At 44.3% G+C, this 22,242-nt stretch overlaps 1 protein-coding gene and 1 long non-coding RNA gene across 4 annotated transcripts in view; one reads left to right on the top strand and one right to left on the bottom strand.

The window, feature by feature from the left end:
- Nucleotides 1-2,221: 2,221 nt before the first annotated feature.
- CC2D2A (coiled-coil and C2 domain containing 2A) overlaps nt 2,222-22,242 on the bottom strand; it is a 42,661-nt gene continuing 22,640 nt past the window's right edge. For 2 of the 3 annotated variants that reach the window (XM_078599601.1, XM_078599602.1), the window contains exons 20-37: nt 21,659-21,797; nt 21,347-21,550; nt 20,448-20,540; nt 19,599-19,690; nt 19,187-19,354; nt 18,275-18,371; nt 17,460-17,569; nt 17,100-17,196; nt 16,719-16,817; nt 15,797-15,970; nt 11,310-11,513; nt 9,752-9,841; nt 8,747-8,860; nt 7,688-7,831; nt 6,183-6,305; nt 5,466-5,524; nt 5,049-5,226; nt 2,222-4,051 (exon numbers count right to left, since the gene is read on the bottom strand). In XM_078599601.1, the coding sequence (XP_078455727.1) occupies nt 3,863-4,051; nt 5,049-5,226; nt 5,466-5,524; nt 6,183-6,305; nt 7,688-7,831; nt 8,747-8,860; nt 9,752-9,841; nt 11,310-11,513; nt 15,797-15,970; nt 16,719-16,817; nt 17,100-17,196; nt 17,460-17,569; nt 18,275-18,371; nt 19,187-19,354; nt 19,599-19,690; nt 20,448-20,540; nt 21,347-21,550; nt 21,659-21,797 (2,374 nt within the window). In that variant the 3' untranslated portion in view covers nt 2,222-3,862. The remainder of the gene's footprint in view (nt 4,052-5,048; nt 5,227-5,465; nt 5,525-6,182; nt 6,306-7,687; nt 7,832-8,746; nt 8,861-9,751; nt 9,842-11,309; nt 11,514-15,796; nt 15,971-16,718; nt 16,818-17,099; nt 17,197-17,459; nt 17,570-18,274; nt 18,372-19,186; nt 19,355-19,598; nt 19,691-20,447; nt 20,541-21,346; nt 21,551-21,658; nt 21,798-22,242) is intronic. The other variant, XM_078599603.1, reaches the window with a different exon arrangement.
- LOC144721728 (uncharacterized) lies at nt 3,907-16,492 on the top strand. The gene is made up of 3 exons (XR_013585952.1): nt 3,907-4,109; nt 6,198-6,338; nt 15,811-16,492. It is a non-coding gene; the product is annotated as an uncharacterized LOC144721728 (long non-coding RNA).

The raw sequence follows: 22,242 nt of genomic DNA, 5'->3' as shown, positions 1-22,242 counted from the left end.
CGCACCTAGGGGGGGGGGGGGTCAGACATTTGTGACGATGTGTGACGAGGGGGGGGGGTTGAGAAATGTGACTTCACATCAAAATGCGCAACTTTAAATAAATATAGACAACACGTTCTACTTAATTAAATAGACGTTTTAATAAATGTTTCTCCTACAACATCAGAGTGGAGCGCCACATTAAATACGCACTACAATGACAATAGTTTAAAGCGATTTTAAGCATGTTTTATTTTCAAAATGGAAATATGGTTTTGGGGGGGGGGGGGCAGAGCTTTGTGATGTCATATTTGAGGTGGGGTCTGACATTTTGTGACGCCGTGTGACGAGGGGGGCGGTCAAAAATCGTCCAAAATCGCGTAGAACATGTCTATTTATTTAAAGTTGCGCATTTTGATGTGACGTCATATTTCTCACACCCCCCCCCCGTCACAAATGTCTGAAACCCCCCCTCCCCCTGGGTGCGTGACGTCATTTATGGACGGCCCCTTATGTCGGTTGAAGTTACACACAAAAACCCAGATACGATGTCCTATTCTGGTGATGGAAGCAAGTCTGGACTGCGGCCGAGATAAAAAAAAAATCAACTTCTCATACAAGACCCGACCATCGAACCTCTCGGTTTCAACCTTCGACGCAGCCAATGTTCGACCATCGACCGAATCAGTACCGGGCATAGGCGATGCAGCCACCTGATGCACAAATGGCGCATCAAAGATTCGACGGCCTGCGAGTGAGGGCATGAATTCCAAACCATCGACCCACATCGTAAACACTCCGCTGCTGCTACTGCAGTCTTCACTCATTTCAAGGAGAAATGGACGAGATCCACTCTGCGTCTTAACAGACAATTGAGTGGTCGACAAATCTAAAATTACATCTGTCTGTTGCCTGATGAAGCCAGTTGTAATTACTGGTGAAACGTACTCAGATTGTAAATGTTGTGGCTTGGCTCTCCAACACACCGGTGTGCTGTACTTGTGGCGAATTGGCACGTTCTGTTTACGTGACAACCCTTACTAGTTGGCTGTGTCGGGTGGTGGCGGGTTTAACGACACATTTATTTACTCGATCTAACCTAAACAACCCTGTATTATGAAATCTAAAATTACATCTTTAATCTATTAATCCATACGAAAGAAAAACTATTCTGGTAGTTTACGGGGATATAGGAAATGAAGGAAACATTTGCAACTTCACTCGTGAGGATTTCTAATATTTGCAGTTTTTTTTAATCTAGAGGTTTTATGGGATTCTGAAAGCAGACGGATTGCTTTGCTGGCTGAATACGAGGCCTTCAGCAATGTACAATGCAGCCCAATGGTACACACACACAAACCACCACGTTCTTTGTGAACTTTATTTGGCTTTAACAATGTTACTTCTTGTAACAATGTTACAAGAGGGCGGAAGGGTCTCCACAAGAGGGAACTCAAAAGAGCCGATTGTAGAGTACCTTGACCTACTCTTCCATGCTCGCCAGACGTCTTGAAAGAGATGGAAGTTACCCACGCTCTACCCCACCACATTTGGCCCCGGTGTACCTATTTATACTAGTGCGTGGACAGAGACGGGGGATTTAAGGAACTTGCACCGTTGTTTCAACTGCCGCTCAGGGAAATCGAATCAAACCGGTGACCTTTGGATTGCAAGTTCAGTGTGCTCACCATTAGACGTCGGCAATTTGTATATGATATGTAATTTATGATAGCGGATTAATATAGCCCACAGCCACCAATCTGACACTTGGGACGGGTTGATTTTGTAAACGTCAGTGATTTAACAAACATATGAGTCATTCTATACGCAGCATGGACGGCAGGCGTGGTTTTGGGATACACTTTGTTAAAGTGGCCACTGCAAAACCAGCTTTAAATACTCTTGAAGGCACTGCACACCAACCGCCAATGAAAACATTTCTACAATGCGCTAGAGAGTTTGATTGTTATATTTCAGCATTACAGTTAAAATACAAAACATGTGGCAATTTTTTTTTTACCAGTGTTATTTCAAAGCATGTTTTTACATTGGGATTGCTTTGGGATGTTTTTAAAGCAATGTTGTTACACGTGTCCATAGCATCATGGTTTGTGATGTGCCCGGGATAAATTCCAGCTGATGTATATAATTTCTTCTCAATTGCTCACCTCAAATACAGGCAGACACCGTGCGCCTGGAAAATTGGAATTGGGTTGCAACAAATGACACCCATACAGAGATATGAAAATATATTTGTTTATTATAAAAAAAAATAACAAAATGACATATTGTATCAAAGAGATGTTATTTACATTTATCATATCTGCAAAATACAGCTTTTTTGGGTTAGATCGCGTAATCTACACGATCTAACCCAAAAACGCTGTAATTTACACGATCTAACCCAACAAAAACCCGTATTATGGATGATAAAGGTCGCGAAAGCCTACGTGTTAAACTTATCATATCTGGCAAACACTTGAGGCTAGATTTACATTGTTCACTCGTGTAACATTGTTGCAATTCCCTTCCTGCTACCGTAGTACTGATTTACATTTATTGCATGACAAATACATCTCGGGTACCCCCCCTAGAGTTGCACTATTCCTCGTCAATAATTTGATACTTATGTAGGAAAATAGCATCTACACAAGTACTTCTTGAGAAATTACTTGAGTGAAACAATGACGATAAAATAAGTGACTTTTAAATACAGCTCAACTCTGCTTATACAGAATTTGCTATTCCTGTAAAAAGAGCAGCAATTGTCTGTCATGTTTTTCAAGATGTGTTCAATCTAGTACCTTAGAATTTTCAGAAATCTAAAAACAATGATTTGTCGTATCATGCACTCTACGCGATGTTAACTGAAAGACTCGATGTATCGCTACATCCCTACTATTGGCTAATGAAGTGCTCCTTGCTCCATCTCCCATCCCTCAAGACCCTATCATATTATCATTCAGATACTACAACAATCCATACCATAAATATGAACTGATTTCATTGTTCCAGATTAAATTTAGTTCTGCACTTTAACAGCTCCAAAGGGCAAACATTGCAGTTCTGGAATTTGAATGAATCATGGAGGTATCATTCCGTCAATAAAGCCATTATGGTTAAACCCATGAGTAAGACTCACTAATTTGTGGACTGGAAGCTTTAGAAATGGACCAAAGAGTCGATATGTTTGAACCAATAAAAGCATGAACTGTGCTTAAGAACCATAAGTATCTAGCTATGCCGACATTCATTGTTCAGACAATTTAAACAAAGCAATCTGGAACCAGTCAATGATACTAATAGGTTATGAATTTAATTTCTGGAGCATCATAAGCTACGGTGAAAACCTTAGCATCATAACTGCAGAATTCTGCCTCCTAGCAGTTCTGCCAAAGTAAACTCCACAGCCAAACACCTATGATAGTCCCGAAAAATAGAGACGCAAAAATCATCATCATCAATGAAATACCCACCGCTGGATTCATCCCTCCAAAAGCCATTGCCATATATCGCACTCCTGCGATGCAACAGTCTATTTAGCAACTCCGAGACGGAATGTTGTTAGTCTTAACCATGTCTTGTCCAAGCCCACTAATAATGTTTTCAAAGTAAATAGAGGAAAAGATGAAAAAGTCTGCTAAAAAGAATGGGAGGTGCATGCTTGGAATGATACTGACAGACAGAGGAACACATGGATCACAGAATGTATGCAGGTTAAAGACATTTCCAAAAATCAGTCTACAAAAAAATCTGTCAAACAGCTAAGGTTTAAACTAAGCAAGTTTGCCTGCGACAAGCAGATTACTTCAATGCAGGAAGCCACAGTCGCCAAAGGCGATGGCGGTACAAGGGTGGGGGGGGGGGGTCTTCGGCAGAACGATTATCGTACTCGCACCAGCGAAGCCACGTACACCCACACAGACATGACGTGGTTCGCATAGGGGTGCATGTAGACAGCCAGCGCGAACTCCGTGCCCGGCAAGTCAATGCTGTGGACACCCGAGCCGTACACAGCCTCCACCAAACGCTGCAGCTCCGTGAATGCCATGTGGATGGGGAAGCCCGAGACCTGGACAATGGAAGAGATGGAGAGACCGAGGCACGGACTGAGACAGGAACTCATACTGGTAAGAACCTTCTGGTTACACCAGCCCACAGGGGATTATTGTGTCCGTCCGTCCGTCGTGCAGGGAGAGGGTGGGTGGGGAGGGGATGGTGGGGAGGGGAGGGTGGGGAGGGGCTGGGTGGGGAGAGTGGGGCTGGGTGGGGAGGGGAGGGTGGGGAGGGGCTGGGTGGGGAGGGGCTGGGTGGGGAGGGTGGGGAGGGGTTGGGTGGGGAGGGTGGGGCTGGGTGGGGGGTGGGGCTGGGTGGGGAGGGGCTGGTCACCCCGTGGTGCCCCTATAAAACTCAACGTTTAACCTACTCACGCCGGCTTGTACCCGCCCTCACAGTCGGGCATATTTGCGGAATACACCAAGCCGCCGTTGACCCTGGCCATTGACCGAGCAACCCAACGTTCCTACCAGCTCCCTCCGCAGGAATGTGTTTCATGGCTAAATCGACATTCAGAAGGACCAAGACACATGTAGATAGTACTTGTCATTTCGTGGCTTATGTATGTGGCCCAGGATTTGTTTTAGAAGGCAACAATATCCACTCCGCGTTTTAAAATCTCAGCTAACACGCAGATGGAGTAATTGAGTAAATTGAATGCAATTGCAGTCACTTCATCAGAAACCTCCACACCAGATGGGCACATGCAGCTTCTCATAAAAAAGGGTGGTGGTAGCCCAGCAAAATCACATAATCATGCATTCTCTTCAAATTGTCAATTAAGATATATATTAATAATTAACATAAAAACATATTACATAATATAACACATATAACTAAGTTACCTGACACTTCAAACACAGTGCCCTAAACACTGCTCCCCACAAATTCATAGAATTCATGCGAACAAGTGACTGGCTGGAAACCTACACAATATCGAACGGTAGTGCGGGGTATGCGATGACGATGGTGGTGCAGCATTGGTGTTGAGGCAGCACAATGATGTGGTGTACCCGATAGTCGGCGAGCGTGTGCGCGAGCTCAGCACGGTGCTGCTCCTCTACGGCGCGGCCCATACCGCGCTCGAGGGCCGGCAATAGATCGCGCAGCGCAGCCGTCACGTGCCGGTTCCAGCGCGTCGGCTGCCGCGGCCGCCACACCATCATTCGTTCCTTCAGTATCTTCTCAATGCTGCACACACACACACAACTCCCGCTGCAGCTTCACCCCCAGAGCAGGCATGTGTCTACCTGCCTCTTTTATCACAGCTGGGTCAGCCGTTCGTGATAGGCGCAAGTGGCGCGGACACAACAGGAAGCGCAGCTGTTCAGGTGGCCTACATTGGCGTGCCTTTGTGGGTCTCGCACACTGGCCACAAGTGGGGAGTAAATTGAGGATACACGGGGATGCCGATTCCGCATGTGTCTTACCGAGCCTGCAGCTCCATCGCAGATGTCTTGTCTGGAGGCACATGATTCAGCTCTGCTGGCTAAAATGTAATATGCAAACAAAAACACAGCAGTATTAGTGATCATTTCTGGGCAGGCAATCAAAAGGGTGTTTGTTCAAATCCTGGTTGGAGTTTGACCCACGTAAAGGTGATGAAATAAGTACGACTTTCTGGGAGGTTAACAATAGTGATCAACCTATAGAGAGATTCACCGCATCCACAAGAAAGTGGAATTGCCACTACAAGCACCGAGCCACCAATGAAGATGACTGCTGCTCTGCAGTTGTTTGATCAATAATAAAGACAATCGTAAACTGAACCCGATTACTGTATAAGTTATCAACATGGTCTATTGTTTGTACTGAATACATGAAGGTAAATATGAAAACTAGTTTTAATAAAACCACATAGGGCCCATCCCTAGTATTTATTTCAAATTTGTAATTAGAGTTGGAATGGAAACGATATATTCAAAGAACACAAACACCCAAGTGTCCTTTGCCCACAGCTGTCTGATCATCTGCCTGTAATGTGAGGTGAGGCATTCAAGCTGAGTGGTTGCATCAGCTTGAAGCTACCATTCCTTCCCCCGCACCTCGGATTAGCACGGTTTGCTATGCGCGGTGCGAAAGAAGTTCAACATACATACATCAGTCGCTATGCCCCCTGTCATGGTTATTTGGTAACTGTGCCTCACCTGTACACTGGGCAGGTTTGGGATCGGGAAGCTGCGCGTGAAGAAGGGCTTCCACAAGCTGGCGTTGCTCACGGCGAAGTGCATGCGCGCGGGCAAGTCGTACGGCTGGATGTTGAACCAGATCTGCAAGCGGTGACGAGAGGGGAGCAGGTTTTGGTGAGAGCCAGCAGGTTCACGTGGTCAACACGTAGTTTTCAAGAGACGTATCCAAGTGTCAAATAGGCCAGGAGTTATGGGAAACAAGGATAATGCGAAACATTGTGCCATTTCTACTCCAGTGGCTCAGCCAGTCCACAATGTGAATACAGCAAGTCGTGTTATTAAACAAATCCCATAATCACTTTTTTTTCTGACAAAGCAAAAGTCCAAACAATCATGTATTCTTTATTTAGAACCTGATGAGGGCCCACCGGTATTTGATCCATCTCAACTACAGATCATGATTCTCCTTCACTGTTCCCGTTTTTGATTCTTCCACTGCTTCAAGTCTATAAATAGTATCACACAAAATTCTGTAAGGTTCATTCTGATGCTGTGCCCGTATGTAGTCATGTTCATTGGTGGCTTCTCAGCCTCTTTGTGAGTCCAGCCCACATGAATACATGTCATTGACACTTGTTCCTGTAGAGCAGGGGTGGGGAACCTTTCTTCTGCCAAGGGACATTTGGATATTTATAACATCATTCGCGGGCCATACAAAATTATCAAATAAAAAATTAGCCTGTTATATTTGGTCAAACATTTAATTAACTCACCCCTAATGTGATGGCTGGAACTGCTTCTCTTTGGTGAGGCGTGTGATGTTATCTGGTATTGATGATGTTGCTACTCACAACTGCTTTTCCAGGTTTGCTCCTATATTTATTGAATTTCGAGTCCCGCCTGCGGTTGCCTTGGCAGGGCCAGGCCAAATGATTTTGCGGGCCTCATACGGCCCGCGGGCCGGACGTTCCCCGCCCCTGCTGTAGAGTATTGCAATGCAATTTCATAAATAATCCAATAAATAGTAAAGTGAGAAAAACATGGCTCTACAAACATTGACAATACACTTAAAATACCCTAAAGAGAAAATATCTTACTGTTACCTGCATATTCCTAAGATTCCCAATGCTGAAATATAATGGCACCCTGAGGCATGCCATATCTGTTGGCGAGATGTAAACTCCCTTGCCTGGCATGCAGGAGGTCGTGGGTTTGATCCCGACCCTGACACCTATATATTTGGAGTTTGTATGTTCTCCCGGTGGTCGCGTGGATTTTTGTCCGGGTCTTCCGGTTTTTCCCTCCACATTTAGAAACATGCGTTTAGAGGATTTTGCTACTATAAATTTCCACATGATGAGCTATCATTTGTGGGCAGATTGTTTCTGAAAATAGCTATATAGCTCAGTGGCCCTTACCTGGTAAAATACAAAATTTTAAAAATGTAGTTTTATATCTGGGCAGCCGCTGCACTACTGGCTCCATGCTACACAAGATGAGGTGCGGAGTATGTCACCACACACATTGTCAGCGCTGATGAGGCAGCCCACGCTCTGCAGAGGGCAGAAGTGGTCGTGCTGATTGTAGCTGCGCCCCGTGCTTGGGTTCCAGATCACAAACTGGTTGTAGCTGCCCTCCTCCTGGGTGACTACATAGGCTGTGGAACCCTGCAGATTACATGGTAACACACATATTGAGCATACATACTTGACACACACACACACTGCAAGTGCCGTTAGTGAGTACACCAGCATCAGCAACACTATACCCAGCTGCCTTTGTCTCCCCAAGTGTTAAGTTGCAGATGACACCATATATTCTTTTTAAAACTGAGGTGACTCAGAGGAGACAGTGTAGGTTCAGATACCACTTTCCATTAATGTTATTCATGACCTGATATTAAATCCAGGTCACCAGAATTATAACTCAGAGTGAGAACTACACCATTACTCCCCACTACAAAATTGTTACGGCAAACGCTTTCAACGAACGTCTATTGAGGCCGGCACAGCGAGCGAGTGAGTGAGTGGTGTGGCCAGTACAACACCCAACAACCTTTGTCTCGCCAATTCGAATGTGTACACATTGCACCAGATACTCAACCTCGGGGGTTTGTCCAGGACAAGTTCATATATCACTCACCATTGATGTAAGCCATTGCCTCAAATACAAACTGAAATTGATAGGTTTTCAGCACGAACATTTCGCCTTATTAAGTGTATCATCAGGAGCTGTTAGTGAACACATAGAAGCAGCGCACGGTGGCGAGATGTTAACTACCTCGCCTGGTATACAGGAGGTCGTGGGTTTGAACCCGACCCTGACGCCTGTACACTTGGAGTTAGCATGTTCTCACCGTGGTCGCGTGGATTTTTTCCCCGGGACTTCCGGTTTTTCCCTTCAAATTTAGAATCAACATGCGTTTAGAGTATTTGGCTGCTATAAATTTCCACGCGATAAGCCTCTTCGTTGAGCTATATAGCTCAGTGGGCCGTACCTGGTAAAATACTAAATAATGTATACGCAGTGAGGGGCTGTGACAGGGAGTGGGAGGGAGTGAAGCGGGGTCGGTGGGAGCTCACCTCTGGCACCGCGGTGCCCAGCAGCAGCCAGGCCTTGATTCCCTGCGCCAAGAAGAAGTTGCACAGCAGCACGGCGTGCTCCTCCTCGTCCCCACACTGCAGCTCCAGGAATTGCTGATGCGGCAAGGATAATGACAAGCACGGGACATGTATACAGCTGCAGGATAGCAACTTGCACCGGAATAACAATAATCCTTTCATTTATATATAGTGCAATTCATGCCAACAGCATCCCACAACGCTGTACTTTAATTATATATAAGGACCAAATCCCATACACGCAGTTGGCTTTGCATGGCGTGAAAGAAGCCCAACACACACACATACGTACGAAGCGAATGACAACCCTACTGCCAAGATAAAATGAATAAACAAATGAAGGAATGGCATCAAAATAAAAAGCACAAACAAGAAAAAAGTGACCAAAATAAAGAATAGCAATGAGAACGTCGACGTAATCCATGCACAGACATGACGTGGGATTAATTAGGTGGTATGTCTTACAAAGGATGGCGATCGTGATGATGATCGAAAACATTAATTAATGCAAACCTGAAACCTTTAGATTAACTCCACTATATTATATTGATTGAAATACTGACAAGGATTGTCCTTTACCACTTTCTCAAGTAAAGTTAAATAACACGAGCCATGATTATAATGGGGGCTCAAGTCAGTGGAGCAATTCACTCTCTTCACCCCTTTAAAAAAATAAGAAAATACGACCTCGAGTGGGTTATACATCTTCAATGGTAAAAGACCGTATTTAAAATCCTAAGTCTACAAAGAATAGGGCTTAGGCTGTCCAATTTGTATTTTTCACAATATATCAACACAGTAAAAACAGATTGTTTTTAATGTCACCGTTGCAATAGGATGTGGAGCATAGTTGTTCCCAAAGAACAAGAAATGGCTTGGGTGTGTGCGCCTGTAAGATCATCATCCCTGAGGTGACGTGCACTCGCCAGAGTGCGAGAGTAGAATGGGACAAGGCGACCGACATACATCACTTGTGCTCCACAGGTCACAGACGCCGCTGAAGCTCACGCTGTCCGGAATGAAGGGGATAAGGGACACGTAGCGAGCCAGCAGCTCCTGTGCACGCACAAAGACAACAAGACAAAGATCGCCCGTATAGCCTTAACAGACTATTGGGGCAAGTGCTGTTAGCGAGCACCTATGAAGGCCGACAGCACACGAGGGGGTGGGTGGCCAGCACCACGCCCGGCCGCCTTTGTCCTCCCAGTGGTGATGTTTACACACCGCACTAGGTATTCATTTTAGGCCGAGTCGACCAGGGGAGGCCCACGACCAGTTCAGAAAATCGTCACTGGTGTTGGCCGTGAGTGGAAATTGAACTCGGGTCGCCGGGTTCGTAGCGCAGCATGCTAACTGCTACACTACCGCTTCCCACACAAGCATCTTGGCACAAAGCTAACAATGTGCCCCCATTCAGCCAAATAAAATTACAGGGGAAAGTGCTGTTAGTAAAAAAAATTAAAGCTGGCATAATACAAAAGGATGAGAACAGGCTTTCCCCTTTTTTCTGGCAACAAATCAGGTGTGAAGATGTTAAAACACCAAACTGAAACCTTTTACAAGGAATCATGTCTGCATTAACCACAATACTTGTGGTCAGAATGAAAACAAAAGACGTACTCTGATAATATATGCATTGTCTTTGGTCCACATCAGAGACAACTTTCTTTTGAGCCAGAGACAGCTTTATTTTGAGCCTAGTCTCAAAAGAAAGCTGTCTCTGGTGTGGACCAATCAGTTTCAAAGACAATGCATATATTATCAGAGTACTTTTTTTGTTTGCATTCTGACCACAAGTATTGTGGTTAATGCAGACATGATTCCTTGCGAAAGGTTTCAGTTTGGTGTTTTAACATCTTAACAAAAACTGTTTTGTTGCCAGAAAAAAGGGGAAAACCTCTTCTCATATTTTGGTACTGGCAAAGGAGGTCCCATGAAATACAAAAGGATGCCCTATGGCCCGTGCCAGGCTCAGCTGTTATCTCCAGGGCTAATGAAGACCACATTGCACAATGCACTAATTTCAAGCTGATTTGTGCTAATGTGGCCCATACCATGATTATACAGCTTTGCCGCTGGTGTTGTATATTATAGCCAAGAAATACATTTTAACAGGAAAATGTGCTAATAACTATACCACCATTCTCCCACTACTTACACACAAATAACAACCACTGCCATTGAACCAATGCACCAAATCAAGCAGTGCCAACTTTGACGTAAGACATTGGATTGCCTAGGGGCTAGCAGCTTTACATGCCAATTACATGTATGTGATTCTACCCTTTGGCAGTTGGTGTGATTAGAATGTGCAGCTGGTTAAGTTACATCAGTCTGCACATCAGCAGCAATGATGCTCACGCTACTAAATTATTACTGCACAGGAAGGCATAATATGGCCCAGCAGAGGTCGTTCAATGGAAGCTTCCACCACTGCCTTGGGTTCCTAATGGAGACGGGCACCATCAACACTGCTCACGGGAGCCACTTCGACTTTGGGCCCCAGGGAAGACTGTGGACTTACGGCCGTGAGCTGCAGGTTGCCAGGGTGGGCCTGCAGGAGCTCGGGCGGCGGCTGTAGCGGGCGAATGAATCGGCACACGAAGACGGCCCGGCCGTTGAGGTCGGCCACAGTCGTGGCGAGCCGACGTGTGGGAAATACCGCCTCGCACTGGGCAGCGAATGCGTCAGCCATCCGGAGCAGCTTTTCATCCTCCTGGGAGTCGAACTGCGACCGGGACAGGGAAGCGAGTGCAGAGGTGTCAAACAACAAGCGATAGTCTGCTGGGTGTGTGCACAGATGCGACGTGCACGAACACGCACGGGCCACTGCGGGCGCACGTGTCTGCAAATGGACCCACATGCTGCTCCAAGAACCTATTCGCATTCTGAACTCGAAATATTGGTGATCGATTTAGTGTTAAAGTTGTTTTTTGTTTCGTTTCTGTGACAGTTGCGTACTATATCTGCGAGTGTAAATGATGGTCGATGGTCAACGGGCCTATACGATATATGACAAGCATTTATTTGCTCTACACCAAGGGTTTTACCTTTGAATTATGTGTAACAGATTCATATTGAGAATATCATTTTCACTGGTGGAAAGCCTTTTAGTAATGTGAGAAAGCACTACTCATAAGTATACATAGTTAACTCTTCATTATCCATGGGCAGATTATCTGGGTTGCGGTTTAACCTTGCTCATCCCCACCTTTTATATTCATGGTGGACAGTTACTCCTTGCTCACATACTTTAAAAAAACAAAAAAGCAGATGATATATTCAACACCGTCACCCCATGCTATGTGGTCAACAACACATGTTTGTAAAGCTTAATTTATATGTTTTCCATTATCCATGTTGTTTGCTGTATTCAGGCCATCCAATCTGTATCGATTACCCTGGATAATTAACAGTTGACTGCATCTTTAAAATATTTGCAATTGGATGGTTATTTGTGCCAACAAGTGTGATACTTCATGATGCAGGATTACTGGGCAGCAAATAAAAAAGGCAAAGAGACCATGCGTAACATTTGCTGACGTCTGGAAAGCTCAAATTACTCCAAAAAAATCTCCACAATTTTCTGTTTTTAATTAAAAACACACTGGATCTGCTACAAGTTGAGGCTCTGAACTGGAGACTATTGCCTATCATTATTATAATCATCATCTGAACATGTCAAGTTTCGACTTACATCACAGCTCAGTACTGGTGCATCTAGCCCTGGCGAACAATCAAGAAGGGAAATTTGAGCAATTTTGCAATAAAATTGTCAGTAATCGGAAATGAATAGTAACTGAATACATCTATTTCTTATCTACAGCACACGGAAGACATGCACAGCACACAAAGCACGTGTATACCCGCACCCACGCAAACGTGCACACTCCACTCTCACGGGAACGCGATGTTTGCATGTGAGATGTCGCCATGCAACGGCACAAAGCCAATGTAAGTACTCGTAAAAAAATATCTGTCCCTCTCCAGATGGATGCTATATGTATATATATCCACATTGTGTTGATGGACAGATATTAACTAATCCCCACACCAGCAAGGCTGCTTTTACAATCTCACTCGCAGGAATACTTTTTGAACGCAGATTCACAGCAGGGTTAGTGGACCATCACTGCAGGAAGGCACATGCACAAACATGACCCAGAATGAGTGCAAAATGAAAAGGGACTAATGTCCGCCCACCCACACAGTGGAAATAACCTTGGCATAGGCTGCCACAATTTTACAGAGGGTGAAATTCCTCGTTTCAAAAAAATGTATGAAAAATTTAGTGTGAAATTGACAACAAATGTGAGCCATTCGTCAGTTTTGCAATATGTTAGGCATTTAACATCATATTAATGTAGAATGAATTTTCAATAAAATTAAATTGGCACTCAAAATGAGAATTAATAATGATGTTGAAACACATTTTTAGTACAGTACCACAAACAGAAACGTGATTCTCTGTGACGGGATTTAACATTTTCTTCACAAGTTAAAATCTGATGAAATTTCAACAAATTCAAAACAAAAACGTTCGAGAACCCCAAAAGAGTCGAGGTTATAGGGCAGCACTTGATGATGAAGAGACCTGAGAGTCAACGACTCGGACTCGCTTGTAGTCTATACAGCTCTGCATGGACATCAATTGCAAGCACACCAAGTATACTTCAGGGGACATTCTGATGTGTCAATAGGTTGCTATGCCAGGTGTTGTGAAGACAACTTTGCAGGTTGTACACGATCACATTACCACTCCACTCTCATCCACGCGAGTGCCATGTTACAAGGAAAGAGCAGCTCTACGGTAGACAGTCAAGGAAGCACACAGCAGCAGAAATGTACCGACTCATTTTAACACAACGTGGATATATATATAGCATCTACATATAATTACATTAATAATAGGGGTAAGAAATTTAATAACGGGTAAGGAGAGTAATAGAGGAGCGGGAACATGTCTACACCGATGTTATAATTTATGGGGTAGAACAGAACAATACAATAAAATCCAGCAAAAAAGTGAAATGAGGAAAGAGGAGATGAGGAAAATCTAAAGTGAGGACCTGAAGAGGAGGAGTGTGTGAGATAGCCTGAGAGTTCTGTAACCACTACTCAGAGCTTTAGAGTGGTCAATAGGCATGCCATGATTCACCCCCCGCTCCCTTCTTGACATTCAATGAGGAGCGGGGGCTCTGCGATTCAATGAATTGTCACAATTCGAGGTCACGATTTTGTTGAAATATTTTTTTTTAACAATGTAGTGAAGGATTACATAAACAAACTACGTGAAGAAATATACACAACGAAAGTAATCGATTCTTACAAACATGATTTCATGTATTTATCGTGAGGATAAAAAAAAACATTTAACACATTAATCAATGCATCACTAAATGCCTAATGGTAATGTATAATGAGAGCTTGTGTATCTATTCACATATATTTCAATGAACCGAACACCCACTGGTCATTGGGTAATTGGAAGAGTGCTGCACTGCACATTCCACTTGCACTAGAGGGAATGGCCCCGTTACCTTCAATACCTCGGTTAGCTGGTCAGCCGAAAGAAGATCAAAGAAAACACAAAACACAAACAGCACAATAATGTAACTGAAACTGCAAATAGCATATTGAAAGCATCACGTATGAAGTACACCACATATATGACAGATATTATATGCATGCACAATGGGTCTCAGCCAGGGGTCCACACAGCTATTTATACGTCTGGGGTACCACTTTGTAAATACTCGATAATTGGTTATCCTCCAGTGAGGCTGGTCCCCAACATAGGAATGTGGAATTACCATAATTCGCTCATGGTATTCTATCGAGTTGAGCACTGGTCCACACGGGTTTGAGCATAGAGACATTTTAAAAGAAAGGCTTCAAAGGTCTGTGACAAATCAAGATTTAATCAACTTCACTGTCACTAAAAGCTGTGGTTCCAAAGTTGTAAAACTGCCACAATTGATGAATGCTGCATTTTACGGACATTATGATGGACACACGAATTAACTCTAGTTGTGTGATAAGCCCCTATGTAACTGACAAAAACAAATGTGTAATTTTCTTCCATCAGGGAAGATGATATACTATGTCGATATGTAAATCAAAACTTTAAAAGGCATAATACAAGACATTTGTATTACCAACATTAATGCAATATATTTTTGGTTCTTTCGGTAAAGTCACGTAGAAGAGAAATTATATTTTTATTATTTTATTATTTCCCTTCTACGTGACTTTACCGAAAGAACCAATAATATGAATCCCTGCAGTCACGAAAGCTTTAAATCAAAATTAATGCAATATTTGACAACTGTCATACCCTTGGTTAATTTTGCACTCCATAGAACAACCATCATTGACTCTCAAATCAAAATCGCTAATTGTATCAACCTTGGAGAGATGATAAACCGAACTGACTCCCGACCTGGGTATGAACTCCCAACATTATGATTGCAAGTCAAGTGCATTAGCAAATCCAGCAGTGGATGTCAATCGACTGCTGTATTAGGGCCTCCCCACACCTGTGCGGATCGTGGGGGTTATTTGACCATACTTCACCATGATGGTCAGCATGCGTTGGAGTTGGGATTAGAAGAAGCATAGAAGGATGGTACAACGATTGATTTTGCTACAATGCGCTCTTCTGCCAACCACAAATCCCAAGCAGCTCCATAACATCCTGTGTGTGCATTGCATAACCCATTCAAGCACTGATTAGGCACAATTTTGCTTAGCTTCCAATATTTTATGATGCTGGGTGCTTCCTGGGTGATTTGGTCATATGGAGACCTGTAATTATATGATTGTAGATTTGTAATTCAAGGAAAATATGAATACATAGTGGCTGTCCTACAGAGAGAATGGCCATCACCCTGAGATGTCCACCAGTCAGGATTGCCAGTAGAAATGAGAGCTGCTAAATTGCTTGTTTGAGCTGGGAGATTCTTTTTGACTTTGCTGTAATTGTAAAACAAGTATTGGTGCGTGCGGTACCTTTTCTCTGACAGGCTCTGCAGGGATGAGCTGAGGCTCGGTGGTGATGAACAGGGTGAGATAGGTGGCATCTCCAGCAGCGAGGGGGGGAGCCATCGAGTCCCAGCGTCCCTCGTTCTCGTGGCTGTACCCCAGCAGCACCGGTGGCGAGTCGAGCATGAACGTGCCATCAATCTGACAGGCACACGGCGGCACGCCAAACCACCACATGTAGCAGGCTGCTTATAAAAAAAAAACAAGCAAATTTTTCCGTCATGTCTAAAATAAAATAAACATGGCTACATTAAAACCAAAAGTTATGTAGAATCAAACTACTCATAACAACCCTCTCTCTCTATCAAAAACATGAAAATGTAAATCTCAAACCTCTTCTCAAACACCACCGATCCACCATGCTAAATCAAAGCTCACAGTCAAAATCTACAAACATTACAGACTAACATGCATTACCCCGCTGTCAACAAATAAAAATTTAGTTATGCTCAGTTCCAACTTTTAAACAGATATAATCCTACCCCACACATGTGAAGCATGTTCAGGAAAATGTAAAAATATGAGAACATGGCAGGTGAGAAAGAATAAGTACTTGAGAGAAACTGCTTGTGTAGATAAACCTTGAGACGTGACATTATTTCTGCTTGCTTTGTGACACAAATACAAGCAGAGAGTAACGCGTGATTATAAACAAGAAATTAACTCCAGTCTCTCTGATTCTGTCGGAAAAAGAACTATGAATGCATCACTGCAAGCAGAAAACGCATGCAGAGGTGCTTCAGTGCAAATCAGTGAGCCGGAAGAGACATTCAGCCAATGTTTTAGTCTCATCCAAAGAAATCCAGTCAAAGTCAAACTCCTTTCGTCATTGTAAAATACTGATGTAGCAGTCGAGCATGTGTGCTCAGAGTGCGAGTTGTGAGCGGACCCTGGACTGGAAGTAGATGGTGGTGAAGGGGATGCGTATGGAGCCCAGCCAGTTCCTCTCCACGCGGGTGTGGATCACATTTCCGGCCTCCCGGTCGTTCTGGACACGTGTGGCGTGCACACATCGCACTGGGTTAGTCGTATGATCGGGAAAACGCTCCGGGTGCATTCACACTTTAGCTCACAATTAAGGCATCTAATTGTCTGTGTAAGAATCATTTCCCTTTTATTTCATATATTGCCATTTCTGTAAATGGTACACATAAAGCCTGCAGCACCACATTCACCACACTGGCAAATAAATGGTGAGTGTAATGTCTAGACCATAGGGGGCTGTTATGAAGGGGCAATGGGGGTAATTGACTCCAAGTAAGGTACTTACCTCCTGGATGTCATACACAATTTCGTCAAACATGTTGATGAAAATGTCATCTCTTGTGGAATTCAGCCCAGCTGCACTGTAGTCTCCATTGCAAGCTCTGAGGAATGTAGAAGATCATGGGGAAATGTTAATCAATTCCTTATGGACTAAACCTCCTCTAGTTCAACTCAGCCTAAACAGGTTTCCAGTAGAGGCATTGTAACAGAAACGTGGTATTATTACTACAAGAATGAAAGAACTCTACCAGCATAAATATGCAACAGCAGGTAATACTGGTCCCAACCGTTTAGCCAGGCTACCAATGGAATCTTCTTATATGTGTGTAAGGGTTATATTGTGACATTGCTCTCTGCTGCCCACTTGAAGGGCAACACCAGCTCTTCATTCCAGTTGGGGTTGGGTCCGTCGGCAGTCGTGGTACGGCGCACCTCCCGCTGGAAGGACACCTCCACGAATGGACGCACCAGCACCTGAGATACACACACACACAAAGACAAAGGTGCCCCCCTGTAGCCTTAATAGACTGTTGGGGCAAGTGCAGCTCGCGAGCACCTATGAAGGCCGGCACGGTACACGAGGAGGTGGGTGGCCAGCACCACGCCCACACTTGTGTACACAAACACATATATGCACAAAGGGAAATAACTTGTATGGTTTGGCTTAAAGAGGTAGTGGAGTACTGTAAGAAAATTTCTGCTTAAATTGCACGTGCAATACAAATAACTGAAATGCCGGTGCTCGAGCATGCCATGCACCGTGTACAGGAGAGGTACACCATGTACACACCATGTATACACCACACAAAGCACATCAATGTTAAATTACTCACAATACGCAGCACACAACATACAGAGCTGACACAATTTAAAAGGGCACACAACACAAAGTGTTTACCATATAGGACACACACATGCCAAACACAGCATAAGTGTTGCTGGAATAATTATGTTATGAAGGGCAACACAACATCAATTTTGTAGACTCCAACACAGCTTCACATTCCTGAACGAAAAGTGAAATTTTATGCGGGATGTTGTATGATTGACAGATATTTCTAGCATGTTGCCCATCCAGGTATTGCCCTGGTCCAATCCGACTTCGCTTTGAGGATCTGACAGTCCGTTCATCTTGACACGTTTCTTCCACTACCCAAGCAAGGGCGGTGCATGACCTGCCTGGCTATAGAAGGCCTCGTTGTCGTGGTGGGCCTGCCCAGCGCTGAACGTGTCCTGGGCTCCGCGGCCTGCTCTCGCCCTGCTGGTGCCGGCTTGCCTGAGCAGACACACGGCATGGGCATGAGCAAGGAGGGCCCAGGGCGGACACCTAAAAAAACACATTTTATTTTGCATTTTCAGCTAAAATATTTAGTTTACATTTCTTGGGCTGTCCATAATGAGTCTGAATATTCATTACTAATAATAAAATGTAAGTAAATTTCAGGAGTGCTGCTATGGTGCGATCGAGCAGCATCGCTCTGGTCTCATCACTCATGGTGCACAGGGAGCCAGCGAAACCATCTACATCAGTGTTATTCACTAATTTTCAGAGGGGGGGCACTTTTGCCAATAAGACATCAGTATGAGGGTCGCCACACATTTGACACCATTGGTTTTAACAGCATGATGGGGTATTTTCACATTTGAGTATTGTCAAGAACTGCACTTCAGGGGCCACACTAAAGGCCATCAGGGTCCACCAGTGGCCCACGGGTCTTGAAATGAAGAACACTGATCTAAATAATGATGCATGGTGCGTAGTCAGAGCTGGGCATATTAACAAAATATAGGCTGGCATACTCCTGTCATCCCGGAGCCGATCTGGGAACTGCAATTTCAGATGCGATTCAGAATTTTTTTTAGGATATATAAACTTCCCAATTGCATTGTATCGATGTTGTTTCGACGAAGCAATAATGTAGATACAATTATTTTTAGTTTTGCATTTTTAATGAATTGGCAGTGTCACTGCATGCCACTACCTTCTACATCACTTGTGACTCACGTACCTAAAAAACAGTTACTTCCAAACGCAACTGGTGGCAGTGAGTCAATTATATGGAAGCGAGGCTCGCTCGAAGAGGGCCTTACTTGGTGGCCATCATGCGCATGGGGATGTCGTAGGCCCGCACGATGTTGACGAGCAGCGTAATGTCCCCGTCCGTCAGGTTCTGCGCGGTCACCCGCTTGCGCTCCTTGCGCTGTGGCTTGAGGGGGCGGCGTGCCTCCGTGAGCTTGAAGAGGCCCAGGCCCAGCGTTCTGCTCCCGTGACGACAACAAAACAAAAAGTCAGCAAGTACCTATCATCAACTGAGCATTGTGGGTCTCACTCAACTCTGGTGTTAGGCCAATACATTTTTAGGTCAAGCAAGGGTCAAAAGAAACCATAGGGGGGGTTAGTGGCAGAGACAGGCCCAGCTGTAAAGTGGCAATCTTTCCATACTATCTACGACAAGGACAGATGTGACAGAGGGACAGTGGTACAGGATGGACAGGCGGTTACCCGATGTTTGGCATCTCTTCTTCCAGGATGAGGTCGGAGAGCACGTAGTGATGCCTCGCCAGCACAAAACGGCTCATCACAGACTCTCGGATCTATACACACAGACACAAAAACAAAGGGTTAGCCTCATATTCTGTTGAGATGACAGTGAGGACCCATTAAGACCAGCAGTGTACACGAGAATGGTGGGGCTAGCACCCTGTCTGACCGCGCTTGTCTAACCATTGCTAGATGTTGAGCCGCCAGCAGAGCCAGTAGAGGGACATGAGTAATAGGGTTACTGGGTATTATTCAGAGGTACAGCTGCATTATTAGTGACCAGAACAGAGAATAATTTTAAGTTGGACCTTGGCAGTGCTGATTGATACAACTTGTCATGAGCCTTCCAGAAATAATAGTGAACTAGTAATGAATATAAGGCCAGATTGATCGGTTATCTTTTTTAACAAACAAGATCCTACAATGCACAACATTAACATAATTGTGACATATAACACCAATGTTTATTACAACGTAATGTATTGGTCAGCATAAGTGAGAGAAACAAAGTAATCAAATTCACATTTGCATCCTTCCTACTGCAGACACAGCCCACCCAGATATTAAGAACTCACGCTTGCTGGCAAGCCCATTCAGCATATGTGCAGGAAATGTGCCAGGGGGAGCTGAGAATACTTTGTTTGTTTCGTCTGGAGTGCTGCTGATGATCCAGCAGCCAGCCAGTGGCACCAGGCAAAGACAAACATAGCACTACACTATATGGACCTTTTATACACTGGTATATATTGCCCCATTTTGAATGAGTGGACAGTGCTGCTGCTGCACAGACAGCGAGGTGACCAATGATACCTTTTTCATGTAGATGGCAGCAATGGCCCTGTAGCGGATCAACTGCTCCGTCGTGTCAACGACATCCTTCTCCCTTTGTTTCTTCTCATATTCCTGCAAGAGAGACCACACATGTATGGCGTTTGTATCATCGGCTCCCTTCGCAAAGCAGTTTTGAAATAGGACAATGATGTCCTGTAGTTATTCAAAAGCATGATCAGAGGTGACATGGCCCCTTAAGATAACAGTGAAATTTTTCGATTTAAAGCTTTCGTGACTGCAGGGATTCATCTTCTTGGTTCTTTCGGTAAAGTCACGTTACTTCCCTTCTACGTGACTTTACTGTGTAATGCATCTGTATATGCATTAATTTGTCTCATGGCAAGTCAGTCATACCCAGAGTAATGATGCCACTGCATTAACCCCATTGTTAACCTCTTGAATGCCTTTAGAATTCCTCATGCCCTGAAGACTCATGACACTTCATTGAGGCAGACTGTCAATACATTTATTTATTTTTGGATTGGCTTGGAAATTTGTAAAATCTGAAGGTCAAATTTCATGTCTGTGATCATATTATCTCCAATACATTTAACAACACCCATTCCTGTGTCTTAATTGGCACAATCAAACAGCATGAACCCCAACCCTACCAATCCTTCTGAATACATTTAAGATTTCAATGATTCATAAAAAAAAAGCCCATTGGCCAAAACATTCACATGTTTCTATTCTATCAGAGACATTAAAATATATATTATTATTTTTCATGAACCCTTTATTCCTTATACCCGTATATGTTTGTGATTAATTGTTTATTTAAATACAGGTCTCCTTTGAAATATGACTTATGGTCTCAGTTGGGTCTTGCCACTTTATAAACAAAAATCATTCGTATTTATTAGTTGCCACATGCTGACCTGGAACACCTTCTCTGGGATCTCGCGGTCCAGCGGTGGCACCAGCCGATAGTTCCGGAACTCGGGCACCTCGCGACTACGCAGCTGCAGGAGGCGCAGGCGGCGCGACATTGACATCTCCTCCTCCGTTGCGAAGTTGAACTCCTCCTGCAGCTGTTCCAACCTGAAGTAGTCGGTGACCTCAACTTCGCCGCTCGTCACAACCTGCGGTGGGGCCAACAGTGAGACGCTGCCTCTACCCATGAAGCGGCAGCCTTATCACAAGCAACAACAACCCATGGCGGTAGTGCGATTGTCGGGCGTTGCCCTCACAGTGATGAGCTGCATGAGGGCGGCATTGCTGGGGTCGTTGGGGTCGAGCCGCGACTCCTTGGCCCACGCGGCCAGCTTGTTGACGTCCGTTAGTGCGGACGCCCCGATGGACGCGATGGCATCCACCCGATTCGCCGCACTTGCACATCACGCAGAGTGACGACAAGACAGCGCTATTGGACAGCTCGCTGTGTGGTGGGGGAGTCGGGGTTAAATATATATTTTTTATTTTAATACAATTCCTGAGCTACATTCAAATATTGTGTAACTTTTCAAATTTTTCAAAAGTGTCTAAAGATAAGCATACTAGGCAGGTAAATCAGCTGCAGAGCAAATCACACAAAGTACTTTATAATGACTGCACTGATAAGCATGCCAGGGAAGCCTTCTAACAGAGTTCAGCATGTTGATCTCAATTACCGGCACAGATAATGGTGCTGACAGGCAGTCAAAAACTTCACTACCATCTACATTGAACTATCTTACAAACTGAAAATATAATGTAAAAAAAAATGGTATAACTCCTCAGAAGGGCGAGAAGAAGAAAATAGACTATCCAAAATATTGCTTTCTAATATTAAAGG

This window comes from Lampetra planeri, chromosome 12 (assembly GCF_965212315.1).
Source record: "Lampetra planeri chromosome 12, kcLamPlan1.2.h2, whole genome shotgun sequence".
In the NCBI taxonomy this organism is placed as follows: domain Eukaryota; kingdom Metazoa; phylum Chordata; class Hyperoartia; order Petromyzontiformes; family Petromyzontidae; genus Lampetra; species Lampetra planeri.
The sequence above is the reverse complement of the archived record's forward strand: the minus strand, read 5'-3'. Positions and strand labels throughout refer to the sequence as shown.